Here is a 13,740-nt window from a genome sequence, read left to right as displayed (position 1 = left end):
CTGTTATATCACACCAGCATCATGGGGAAAATTACGGTAGTCCAGACTCTGCTGTTATATCACACCAGCATCATGGGGAAAATTACGGTAGTCCAGACTCTGCTGTTATATCACACCAGCATCATGGGGAAAATTACGGTAGTCCAGACTCTGCTGTTATATCACACCAGCATCATGGGGAAAATTACGGTAGTCCAGACTCTGCTGTTGTGCAATGAAGGGAACAAACTGTTTTTGTTGTTTGAAGTGACCTCTTTGTTGTTGTAATATCGTTAACAAACGTGGCAGTTTCACCGCTACAGATTTCAACTTTAACTGTCATTCTTCTTTTATGTGAAAACACAACATTTAACTGTTTTTAAAACAACCAGTTTTATTTGTCTTTACCTGACCAAATGTTTACCAGGAAAGTTCCATTCAGTGTTATTGAGTTCAATCAGAATCAGGATTGTAATGTCAACAATTTGACTAAATAAACATTATTTATAAACACCAATCAATAACAACAAGAACCATCCTTTACTAACTAAAGGTTTTTACCTCACATAGGGACAATGAGGAGTTTATTTCAACCCAAAACCCTGGATAGAGGGGCTCAGTGAATGTGGAGGTGAATGTGTGTAGGTGGGTCAGTGTGTCAGAGGAGTGTGCCAAAGATCGACAGACAGACCAGACAAACAGACCAAACCAGACAAACAGACCAAACTAGACAAACACACCAAACCAGACAAACAGACCAAACCAGACAAACAGACCAAACCAGACAAACAGACCAAACCAGACAAACAGACCAAACCAGACAAACAGACCAAACCAGACAAACAGACCAAACCAGACAAACACACCAAACCAGACAAACACACCAAACCAGACAAACACACCAAACCAGACAGACCAGACAAACAAACCAGACAAACAGACAGACCAGACAAACAGACCAAACCAGACAAACAGACCAAACCAGACAAACAGACCAAACCAGACAAACAGACAGACCAGACAAACAGACAGACCAGACAAACTGACCAAACCAGACAAACAGACCAAACCAGACAAACAGACCAAACCAGACAAACAGACAGACCAGACAAACAGACCAAACCAGACCAAACCAGACAAACAGACCAAACCAGACAAACAGACAGACCAGATCATTTCTTTGTCAGTGGGCAAATGTACAAAATCAGCAGGGATCAAATACTTTTTTCCCTCACTGTATATCACACCAGCATCATGGGGAAAATTACAGTAGTCCATACTCTGCTGTTATATCATACCAGCATCATGGGGAAAATTACAGTAGTCCATACTCTGCTGCTATATCACACCAGCATCATGGGGAAAATTACGGTAGTCCAGACTCTGCTGTTATATCACACCAGCATCATGGGGGAAATTACGGTAGTCCAGACTCTGCTGTTATATCACACCAGCATCATGGGGAAAATTACAGTAGTCCAGACTCTGCTGTTATATCACACCAGCATCATGGGGAAAATTACGGTAGTCCAGACTCTGCTGTTATATCACACCAGCATCATGGAGAAATAACGGTAGTCCAGACTCTGCTGTTATATCACACCAGCATCATGGGGAAATTACGGTAGTCCAGACTCTGGTGTTATATCACACCAGCATCATGGGGAACATTACGGTAGTCCAGACTCTGCTGTTATATCACACCAGCATCATGGGGGAAATTACAGTAGTCCATACTCTGCTGTTATATCACACCAGCATCATGGGGAAATTACGGTAGTCCAGACTCTGGTGTTATATCACACCAGCATCATGGGGGAAATTACGGTAGTCCATACTCTGCTGTTATATCACACCAGCATCATGGGGAAATTACGGTAGTCCATACTCTGCTGTTATATCAAACCAGCATCATGGGGAAAATTACGGTAGTCCAGACTCTGCTGTTATATCACACCACCATCATGGGGAAATAACAGAAGTCCATACTCTGCTGTTATATCACACCAGCATCATGGGGAAAATTACGGTAGTCCATACTCTGCTGTTGTGCAATGAAGGGAACAAACTGTTTTTGTTGTTTGAAGTGACCTCTTTGTTGTTGTAATATCGTTAACAAACGTGGCAGTTTCACCGCTACAGATTTCAACTTTAACTGTCATTCTTCTTTTATGTGAAAACACAACATTTAACTGTTTTTAAAACAACCAGTTTTATTTGTCTTTACCTGACCAAATGTTTACCAGGAAAGTTCCATTCAGTGTTATTGAGTTCAATCAGAATCAGGATTGTAATGTCAACAATTTGACTAAATAAACATTATTTATAAACACCAATCAATAACAACAAGAACCATCCTTTACTAACTAAAGGTTTTTACCTCACATAGGGACAATGAGGAGTTTATTTCAACCCAAAACCCTGGATAGAGGGGCTCAGTGAATGTGGAGGTGAATGTGTGTAGGTGGGTCAGTGTGTCAGAGGAGTGTGCCAAAGATCGACAGACCAGACAAACAGACCAAACCAGACAAACAGACCAAACCAGACAAACAGACCAAACCAGACAAACAGACAGACCAGACAAACAGACCAAACCAGACAAACAGACCAAACCAGACAAACAGACCAAACCAGACAAACAGACAGACCAGACAAACAGACAGACCAGACAAACAGACCAAACCAGACAAACAGACCAAACCAGACAAACAGACCAAACCAGACAAACAGACCAAACCAGACAAACAGACCAAACCAGACAAACAGACCAAACCAGACAAACAGACAGACCAGACAAACAGACCAAACCAGACAAACAGACCAAACCAGACAAACAGACCAAACCAGACAAACAGACAGACAGACCAGACAAACAGACCAAACCAGACAAACAGACAGACCAGACAAACAGACCAAACCAGACAAACAGACCAAACCAGACAAACAGACAGACCAGACAAACAGACCAAACCAGACAAACAGACCAAACCAGACAAACAGACAGACCAGACAAACAGACCAAACCAGACAAACAGACCAAACCAGACAAACAGACAGACCAGACAAACAGACAGACAGAGACAAACAGACCAGACAAACAGACAGACAGACCAGACAAACAGACAGACAGAGACAAACAGACCAGACAAACAGACCAGACAGACAGACAGACAGAGACAGACAAACAGAGCAAACCAGACAAACAGACCAGACAGACAGAGCAAACCAGACAAACAGACAGACAGACAGAGCAAACCAGACAAACAGACAGAGACAGGTTAACAAAAAAAGTACTTTATTTTTTTCAACTTTTTTACACGTCAGTTTGATTCATGTCCCGAAAAAATAATGCACACTTAAAAACTAGTGCATGTATACAAATAGAAAATAATTACAATATGCATACTTACAAATGATATAAATATGTAACAGCACAGTTATGTACTCAATGGTTTAACAGCGTATGTTCTGAGATGGCTTGTCTCCCTAATGGCACCTTATTCCAATTATAGTGCACTACATAGGGAATAGGGCCCATAGTAGCACACTACATAGGGAATAGGGCCCATACTAGCACACTACATAGGGAATAGGGCCCATAGTAGCGCACTACATGGGGAATAGGGCCCATAGTAGCGCACTACATGGGGAATAGGGTGACATTTGGGACAAGCCCTTACACTCAACAGACAAATCAAAAGCACGTCTCCTTGATTTACATAAAATAAACCCCACCAAGGCTAAAATAAAGAGGTAACGCCACAGGAAAGCAACAGTAGGCTCCTACTGGCTTCACCTTCTGAGAACACACCTGCTGTAGTCCCTGGATGTCCCAGTGAAAAGCTTCACCTTCTGAGAACACACCTGCTGTAGTCCCTGGATGTCCCAGTGAAAAGCTTCACCTTCTGAGAACACACCTGCTGTAGTCCCTGGATGTCCCAGTGAAAAGATGCATCCCTAATGGGACCCTATTCCCCCATATGGGCCCTGGTCATTAATGACTTCCTATTCCCCCATATGGGCCCTGGTCATTAATGACTTCCTATTCCCCCATATGGGCCCTGGTCAAATGTAGAATGAGTTGACATTTGGGACGCAGCCCCCAGTGATAATGAGTAACATGAGTCCATGGACAGAATATATTACTAAGGTGTTTGAGGCTTGAGACTTGCTGATCAGTCTGACTAACCCAACACCTTATTGAGACTTGCTGATCAGCCTGACTAACCAACACCTTATTGAGACTTGCTGATCAGCCTGACTAACCCAACACCTTATTGAGACGTGCTGATCAGCCTGACTAACCCAACACCTTATTGAGACGTGCTGATCAGCCTGACTAACCCAACACCTTATTGAGACTTGCTGATCAGCCTGACTAACCCAACACCTTATTGAGACGTGCTGATCAGCCTGACTAACCCAACACCTTATTGAGACGTGCTGATCAGCCTGACTAACCCAACACCTTATTGAGACTTGCTGATCAGCCTGACTAACCCAACACCTTATTGAGACTTGCTGATCAGTCTGACTAACCCAACACCTTATTGAGACTTGTTGATCAGCCTGACTAACCCAACACCTTATTGAGACTTGCTGATCAGCCTGACTAACCCAACACCTTATTGAGACTTGCTGATCAGCCTGACTAACCCAACACCTTATTGAGACTTGCTGATCAGCCTGACTAACCCAACACCTTATTGAGACTTGCTGATCAGCCTGACTAACCCAACACCTTATTGAGACGTGCTGATCAGCCTGACTAACCCAATAGCGTATGGCTCCAGAGGTTCAATAATATAATAACACCTACTAACCAACAGATAAAGTGCCAACAAGGAAAAAGTGGTCTCTGCTGAACGCAGAAGGCTACAGTCAAATGATCCTATATTTGGCCCAAATGGCACCCTATTCCCTATAAAGTGCACTACTTTTGAACAGAGCACTATGGGACCTGGTCAAAAGTAGTGCACTATGTAGGGAATAGGGTGCCATTTTGGATTTAGCCAGAAGGATATAACAATGTGTATTACATTCATTTAAATAAAGCAAGCCAGCCATGTCTCTCCCTAGGCTAGTTACAGGTTACAGACAACAGACTGCCACACAGGGCTTGGGTCAAGAGAAGTGTGGTGTAGGATGCCGTTTGAGGTGTGGCACTATGGAAAGCAGCATCTGGGAGGTCAAGGGTCAAAGGCCACCCAGACAGAGGTCAAGGGTGGGTGACCTCACTCTCTTTTTCACACCTCAACGTAGAGGGGGGCGGGATCTGACTGATGGGACAGGTTTCTCCAGCCGACGTCTGTGATTGGACAGATATCCATTCACTCACTCCCTGTGGGGATAACATTGCACTGTCTGTCAAATAAATATTCAACCTAGTCCACCCGGTTCTATTGGAGAGAAAAGATCAGAACATTCCGGTTCCGTTGGAGAGAACAGATCAGAACATTCTGGTTCCCTTGGAAAGAACAGATGAGAACATTCCAGTTACATTGGGGGGGAACACACCAGAACATTCTGGTTCCGTTGTAAGGAACATACCAGAATATTCTGGTTCCGTTGGGGAGAACAATTCAGAACATTCCAGTTACATTGGATAGAACAAATTAGAATATTCTGATTCTTTCCTCTGATGGCAATAAAGGCAATCTGGGGCAGAGACAAAACAAAAAGGACTCTTTTATAGTCCCTTAACAGAGTACACTTTCAAAAGCACAAAATGCCCATTTAGAATAAAAAAAAAAAAACCTAGGTGGTATTCTGAGTCTGTTTGATGGAGGAGAGCAGATCAGATGGCCTTCTGACCGAACTTCTGACTTCCCACAACGACAAACCGGAGCGGACAAATTCTGCAAGATGAAGGGAATCTTGAAAACATCCAGACACCCGTTTAAAGGAGAGTTGAACAAACAGAGTTTGGGAGTTGTTAGAAGTAAGAGTTGTTAGAAGGGATTTGTCCTGGAGAAGTCTTTAGTTAAGGGAGGGATGGTGGAGTAACAGCAGTAAGAGTTGTTGGAAGGGATTTGTCCTGGAGAAGTCTTTAGTTAAGGGAGGGATGGATGGAGGAGTAACAGCAGTAAGAGTTGTTGGAAGGGATTTGTCCTGGAGAAGTCTTTAGTTAAGGGAGGGATGGATGGAGGAGTAACAGCAGTAAGAGTTGTTGGAAGGGATTTGTCCTGGAGAAGTCTTTAGTTAAGGGAGGGAGGGAGGGATGGAGGAGTAACAGCAGTAAGAGTTGTTGGAAGGGATTTGTCCTGGAGAAGTCTTTAGTTAAGGGAGGGATGGATGGAGGAGTAACAGCAGTAAGAGTTGTTGGAAGGGATTTGTCCTGGAGAAGTCTTTAGTTAAGGGAGGGATGGTGGAGTAACAGCAGTAAGAGTTGTTGGAAGGGATTTGTCCTGGAGAAGTCTTTAGTTAAGGGAGGGAGGGATGGAGGAGTAACAGCAGTAAGAGTTGTTGGAAGGGATTTGTCCTGGAGAAGTCTTTAGTTAAGGGAGGGAGGGATGGAGGAGTAACAGCAGTAAGAGTTGTTGGAAGGGATTTGTCCTGGAGAAGTCTTTAGTTAAGGGAGGGATGGTGGAGTAACAGCAGTAAGAGTTGTTGGAAGGGATTTGTCCTGGAGAAGTCTTTAGTTAAGGGAGGGATGGTGGAGTAACAGCAGTAAGAGTTGTTGGAAGGGATTTGTCCTGGAGAAGTCTTTAGTTAAGGGAGGGAGGGATGGAGGAGTAACAGCAGTAAGAGTTGTTGGAAGGGATTTGTCCTGGAGAAGTCTTTAGTTAAGGGAGGGAGGGATGGAGGAGTAACAGCAGTAAGAGTTGTTGGAAGGGATTTGTCCTGGAGAAGTCTTTAGTTAAGGGAGGAAGGGATGGAGGAGTAACAGCAGTAAGAGTTGTTAGAAGGGATTTGTCCTGGAGAAGTCTTTAGTTAAGGGAGGGATGGAGGAGTAACAACAGTAAGAGTTGTTGGAAGGGATTTGTCCTGGAGAAGTCTTTAGTTAAGGGAGGGAGGGATGGAGGAGTAACAGCAGTAAGAGTTGTTGGAAGGGATTTGTCCTGGAGAAGTCTTTAGTTAAGGGAGGGATGGTGGAGTAACAGCAGTAAGAGTTGTTGGAAGGGATTTGTCCTGGAGAAGTCTTTAGTTAAGGGAGGGATGGTGGAGTAACAGCAGTAAGAGTTGTTGGAAGGGATTTGTCCTGGAGAAGTCTTTAGTTAAGGGAGGGATGGTGGAGTAACAGCAGTAAGAGTTGTTGGAAGGGATTTGTCCTGGAGAAGTCTTTAGTTAAGGGAGGGAGGGATGGAGGAGTAACAGCAGTAAGAGTTGTTGGAAGGGATTTGTCCTGGAGAAGTCTTTAGTTAAGGGAGGGATGGTGGAATAACAGCAGTAAGAGTTGTTGGAAGGGATTTGTCCTGGAGAAGTCTTTAGTTAAGGGAGGGATGGATGGAGGAGTAACAGCAGTAAGAGTTGTTGGAAGGGATTTGTCCTGGAGAAGTCTTTAGTTAAGGGAGGGAGGGAGGGAGGGATGGAGGAGTAACAGCAGTAAGAGTTGTTGGAAGGGATTTGTCCTGGAGAAGTCTTTAGTTAAGGGAGGGATGGATGGAGGAGTAACAGCAGTAAGAGTTGTTGGAAGGGATTTGTCCTGGAGAAGTCTTTAGTTAAGGGAGGGAGGGATGGAGGAGTAACAGCAGTAAGAGTTGTTAGAAGGGATTTGTCCTGGAGAAGTCTTTAGTTAAGGGAGGGATGGTGGAGTAACAGCAGTAAGAGTTGTTGGAAGGGATTTGTCCTGGAGAAGTCTTTAGTTAAGGGAGGGATGGATGGAGGAGTAACAGCAGTAAGAGTTGTTGGAAGGGATTTGTTCTGGAGAAGTCTTTAGTTAAGGGAGGGAGGGATGGAGGAGTAACAGCAGTAAGAGTTGTTAGAAGGGATTTGTCCTGGAGAAGTCTTTAGTTAAGGGAGGGAGGGATGGAGGAGTAACAGCAGTAAGAGTTGTTGGAAGGGATTTGTCCTGGAGAAGTCTTTAGTTAAGGGAGGGAGGGATGGAGGAGTAACAACAGTAAGAGTTGTTGGAAGGGATTTGTCCTGGAGAAGTCTTTAGTTAAGGGAGGAAGGGATGGAGGAGTAACAGCAGTAAGAGTTGTTAGAAGGGATTTGTCCTGGAGAAGTCTTTAGTTAAGGGAGGGAGGGATGGAGGAGTAACAGCAGTAAGAGTTGTTGGAAGGGATTTGTCCTGGAGAAGTCTTTAGTTAAGGGAGGGATGGATGGAGGAGTAACAGCAGTAAGAGTTGTTGGAAGGGATTTGTCCTGGAGAAGTCTTTAGTTAAGGGAGGGATGGTGGAGTAACAGCAGTAAGAGTTGTTAGAAGGGATTTGTCCTGGAGAAGTCTTTAGTTAAGGGAGGGATGGATGGAGGAGTAACAGCAGTAAGAGTTGTTGGAAGGGATTTGTCCTGGAGAAGTCTTTAGTTAAGGGAGGGAGGGATGGAGGAGTAACAACAGTAAGAGTTGTTGGAAGGGATTTGTCCTGGAGAAGTCTTTAGTTAAGGGAGGGAGGGATGGAGGAGTAACAGCAGTAAGAGTTGTTGGAAGGGATTTGTCCTGGAGAAGTCTTTAGTTAAGGGAGGGAGGGATGGAGGAGTAACAGCAGTAAGAGTTGTTGGAAGGGATTTGTCCTGGAGAAGCAGCAGCATCAGGTTCAGTGGAGTGAATCCTTTACATATTCTGTAGTAGAGGGTGGAGGGGAAGGAGAAGTAGAGGGAGGGATGGAGGGAGGGATGGAGGGAGGGATGGAGGGAGGAGTGGAGGTAGAGTGCTCCCATAATTTACACACACTTATCATTCAGAAACATTGAAATCCTTAGAAATCTCCTCTCTCTCCACTACCTCTATCCTGCACAGCCTCCTGGTCGGAGGAGAGGAAGAGGGGGTTGGAGGAGGAGTTCTCTGTAAGGAGGGATGTTGTCTTTAAGCGCCAGTCCTCTCCCGTTCGCCCCTCAGACCAGTCCAGAGTCTTTAGCCATCTTGTAGAAGATTCCTCTCTTGGTGATGAGAGTGGAGGGAGAGTCAAACTCTGCCATCTCCCCTTTATCCAGGACCAGCACTCTGAAGGGAGGAGGAGAGAGAGATGAGAGAGAGATGAGAGAGAAAGAGCAGGTGTGTGTGTTTTCATATATTACCTGGTGTAGTCCATGATAGTACTGAGTCTGTGTGTATATTACCTGGTGTAGTCCATGATAGTACTGAGTCTGTGTGTATATTACCTGGTGTAGTCCATGATAGTACTGAGTCTGTGTGTATATTACCTGGTGTAGTCCATGATAGTACTGAGTCTGTGTGTATATTACCTGGTGTAGTCCATGATAGTACTGAGTCTGTGTATATTACCTGGTGTAGTCCATGATAGTACTGAGTCTGTGTGTATATTACCTGGTGTAGTCCATGATAGTACTGAGTCTGTGTATATATTACCTGGTGTAGTCCATGATAGTATTGAGTCTGTGTGTATATTACCTGGTGTAGTCCATGATAGTACTGAGTCTATGTGTATATATTACCTGGTGTAGTCCATGATAGTATTGAGTCTGTGTGTATATTACCTGGTGTAGTCCATGATAGTACTGAGTCTGTGTGTATATTACCTGGTGTAGTCCATGATAGTACTGAGTCTGTGTATATATTACCTGGTGTAGTCCATGATAGTACTGAGTCTATGTGTATATATTACCTGGTGTAGTCCATGATAGTACTGAGTCTGTGTGTATATTACCTGGTGTAGTCCATGATAGTACTGAGTCTGTGGGTATATTACCTGGTGTAGTCCATGATAGTACTGAGTCTGTGTGTATATTACCTGGTGTAGTCCATGATAGTACTGAGTCTGTGTATATATTACCTGGTGTAGTCCATGATAGTATTGAGTCTGTGTGTATATTACCTGGTGTAGTCCATGATAGTACTGAGTCTGTGTGTATATTACCTGGTGTAGTCCATGATAGTATTGAGTCTGTGTGTATATTACCTGGTGTAGTCCATGATAGTACTGAGTCTGTGTGTATATTACCTGGTGTAGTCCATGATAGTACTGAGTCTGTGTATATTACCTGGTGTAGTCCATGATAGTACTGAGTCTGTGTGTATATTACCTGGTGTAGTCCATGATAGTACTGAGTCTGTGTGTATATTACCTGGTGTAGTCCATGATAGTATTGAGTCTGTGTGTATATTACCTGGTGTAGTCCATAATAGTATTGAGTCTGTGTGTATATTACCTGGTGTAGTCCATGATAGTACTGAGTCTGTGTGTATATTACCTGGTGTAGTCCATGATAGTACTGAGTCTGTGTGTATATTACCTGGTGTAGTCCATGATAGTACTGAGTCTGTGTGTATATTACCTGGTGTAGTCCATGATAGTACTGAGTCTGTGTGTATATTACCTGGTGTAGTCCATGATAGTACTGAGTCTGTGTGTATATTACCTGGTGTAGTCCATGATAGTACTGAGTCTGTGTGTATATTACCTGGTGTAGTCCATGATAGTACTGAGTCTGTGTGTATATTACCTGGTGTAGTCCATGATAGTATTGAGTCTGTGTGCGATGGTCAGGACAGTACAGTCATCAAACTGGGTTCTGATGGTGGACTGGATCAGGTTGTCTGTCTCTAGGTCCACAGCAGCCGTGGCCTCATCCAGAACCAGGATCTTGGTCTTCCTCAGGAGGGCTCGGGCCAGACACACCAGCTGGCGCTGACCCAGACTGGAGAGAGATTATGTTAATGAGAGAGAGAGAGAGAGATTATGTTAATAAGAGAGAGACAGAGAGAGAGGAGAGAGAGGTAAGAAACGAGAAGGAGAGAGGTAAGGAGAAAGGTAAGGAGAGAGGAGAGAGGTAAGGAGAGAGGAGAGAGGTAAGGAGAGGAGGAGAGAGGTAAGGAGAGAAGGAGAGAGGGAAAAGGTAAGGAGAGGAGGAGAGAGGTAAGGAGAGGAGGAGAGAGGTAAGGAGAGGAGGAGAGAGGTAAGGAGAGAAGGAGAGAGAGGTAAGGAGAGGAGGAGAGAGGTAAGGAGAGGAGGAGAGAGGTAAGGAGAGGAGGAGAGAGGTAAGGAGAGGAGGAGAGAGGTAAGGAGAGGAGGAGAGAGCGAACCAGAAGCTGTATGTGTATGTAATGCTATGTAGGGCTATATATGGTGTATGTAGGCCTATTGTAGCCTTGTGTACCTGAGGTTCTCTCCCCCCTCTGAACACTCGTGGTTGAGTTTGTCAGGCAGGCCCGACACAAAGCTCTTGAGATGGGAGAGCTCCAGGGCTCTCCACACCTCCTCATCAGAGTAGCCATCGAAGGGGTCCAGATTCATCCTCAGAGACCCAGAGAACAACACTGGATCCTGGAGGGGGGAGGGAGAGAGAGGGGGGGAGGGAGAGAGAGGGGGGAGGGAGAGAGAGAGGGAGAGGAGGGAGGGAGGGGGAGAGGAGGGAGGGGGGAGAGAGAGAGAGAGGGGGGGGAGGGAGAGAGAGAGGGGAGGGAGAGAGAGGGGGGAGGGAGGGGGAGAGGAGGGAGGGGGGAGAGAGTGGGCCGAGGGGTGGGGATAAAGATATTTTAAATATAACATGTATCCAGAAGAGTGTGGGTTAGTTTGAGTGTGTCTGCATGGGCCGTGGGTGTGTACCTGTGGTATGATGGTGATCCTGGAGCGGAGTTCATGTAGACCCAGCGTAGCGATGTTAACTCCATCTATATGAATCTCTCCCTCACATGCCTCGATGATGCGGAACAATCCTAGAGTCAGAGAGGACTTCCCTGCTCCTGTACGACCTACTATACCCACCTGGAACAACATCATCATCATCAACAGTCACTACCCTGCTCCTGTACGACCTACTATCCCCACCTGGAACACAATAGTGAAATACTATCATGACTAAAGACAGTGTACAGTTCTCATAGTTCTCACATGTCACACTTAGCCACCATGCTAACACAGGCTGGGCATGCAGAGTTGTGTACCGGATAGCTACGATAGTGCCACCGATGAAGAACAACAGCCACAACAAAGCATCCATGCTAGAAAAATGTTATTTGCTCACAACGATGGCATCCATCCATGAACCCCCTCCGCGGCTGCTATGCAACCGTTTTTCCCCTTACGGTTAAAGCCTGTGTCACACGAAGCAATTTGGACGTCATTTCTGTTGCAAGTTACAAGTGACATCATCTCAAGCAACTAAAACGCAATTGAAATTCAAACATCCAATCCTGTCATACATCACGGTTTCAAAATGATTTGTTTATCCAAATGTTTGGTAATTGTAACAGCATCGATGTAGACCAAATGCTGGCTGTGCAAATTAGCTAGCCAAAATATTGGCTATCTGCCAACCATGTTTTACCAAGCTAGCAATGAGCTAAACTAGCGAACGTTAGCTAGCTAATGCAGTCCATTTCAGTTGAAACTGGAGAGAGAAAGGTCTGGCTTCACTTTTAAAATAAATGACATGTATTGACTGCCAGACCATGTACATAAAACCATGAAGTCCAGAATAGTTTTTTACATTTCCCCATTTGGCTTGTCTGTTTTGTTGTGGCTTGCAGCAGCACTGACAGCTGTGTTGACATGACAACTAGGTCAGAGTTCCGAACAGAACGATATGCCGAGTTATGTAAACTGTTTTCTGCTCACTAATTGGACATTGCATATAGTCAGTTGTGTGAAATAGGATTGATTTCTATGTCTTGCGATGCAATGCAACCAAATTACAGGCAATTTTTAGGGGGTGACACACTGAGCAACACAGATGAAACTTTATTTCATGCAACATAAATGGCATCCAGATTGCTTCGTGTGACATCGGTTTGTAACTAACAAGCTAACTCTCTTGGTTTCAGACTTTGCAACAGTATGGATCATATTTATACACATGTTCCCTCCCGTCACGCAGCCTAATCCCCTCCCGTCACGCAGCCTAATCCCCTCCTCTCACGCAGCCTAATCCCCTCCCGTCACGCAGCCTAATCCCCTCCCGTCACGCAGCCTAATCCCCTCCCGTCACGCAGCCTAATCCCCTCCTCTCACGCAGCCTAATCCCCTCCTCTCACGCAGCCTAATCCCCTCCCGTCACGCAGCCTAATCCCCTCCTCTCACGCAGCCTAATCCCCTCCTCTCACGCAGCCTAATCCCCTCCTCTCACGCAGCCTAATCCCCCGTCACGCAGCCTAATCCCCCGTCACGCAGCCTAATCCCCTCCCGTCACGCAGCCTAATCCCCTCCTCTCACGCAGCCTAATCCCCCGTCACGCAGCCTAATCCCCTCCTCTCACGCAGCCTAATCCCCCGTCACGCAGCCTAATCCCCCGTCACGCAGCCTAATCCCCTCCCGTCACGCAGCCTAATCCCCTCCCGTCACGCAGCCTAATCCCCTCCCGTCACGCAGCCTAATCCCCTCCTCTCACGCAGCCTAATCCCCTCCCGTCACGCAGCCTAATCCCCTCCCGTCACGCAGCCTAATCCCCTCCTCTCACGCAGCCTAATCCCCTCCTCTCACGCAGCCTAATCCCCTCCCGTCACGCAGCCTAATCCCCTCCCGTCACGCAGCCTAATCCCCTCCTGTCACGCAGCCTAATCCCCCGTCACGCAGCCTAATCCCCTCCTGTCACGCAGCCTAATCCCCTCCTGTCACGCAGCCTAATCCCCTCCTGTCACGCAGCCTAATCCCCCGTCACGCAGCCTAATCCCTTCCCGTCACGCAGCCTAATCCCCTCCTCTCA

At 45.8% G+C, this 13,740-nt stretch overlaps 1 protein-coding gene and 1 long non-coding RNA gene across 2 annotated transcripts in view; both read right to left on the bottom strand.

Moving 5' to 3' along the window:
- Positions 1-3,257: 3,257 nt before the first annotated feature.
- On the bottom strand, positions 3,258-4,015 carry LOC115181483 (uncharacterized). Its single transcript, XR_003873455.1, has 2 exons — positions 3,829-4,015; positions 3,258-3,775 (listed from the first exon to the last, which is right to left on the bottom strand). It is a non-coding gene; the product is annotated as an uncharacterized LOC115181483 (long non-coding RNA).
- Positions 4,016-5,986: 1,971 nt separating this feature from the next.
- Positions 5,987-13,740, bottom strand: part of abcc1 (ATP binding cassette subfamily C member 1 (ABCC1 blood group)) — a gene marked incomplete at its 5' end in the record, with an annotated part of 38,475 nt that continues 30,721 nt past the window's right edge. Inside the window, 4 exon segments of the mRNA XM_029743358.1 lie at positions 5,987-9,082; positions 10,543-10,737; positions 11,197-11,363; positions 11,646-11,804. Of these exon segments, the coding sequence (XP_029599218.1) occupies positions 8,974-9,082; positions 10,543-10,737; positions 11,197-11,363; positions 11,646-11,804 (630 nt within the window).

The sequence above is a fragment of the Salmo trutta genome, unplaced genomic scaffold, assembly GCF_901001165.1.
Source record: "Salmo trutta unplaced genomic scaffold, fSalTru1.1, whole genome shotgun sequence".
NCBI lineage: Eukaryota > Metazoa > Chordata > Actinopteri > Salmoniformes > Salmonidae > Salmo > Salmo trutta.
This window is presented reverse-complemented; position numbering and strand designations above follow the sequence as displayed.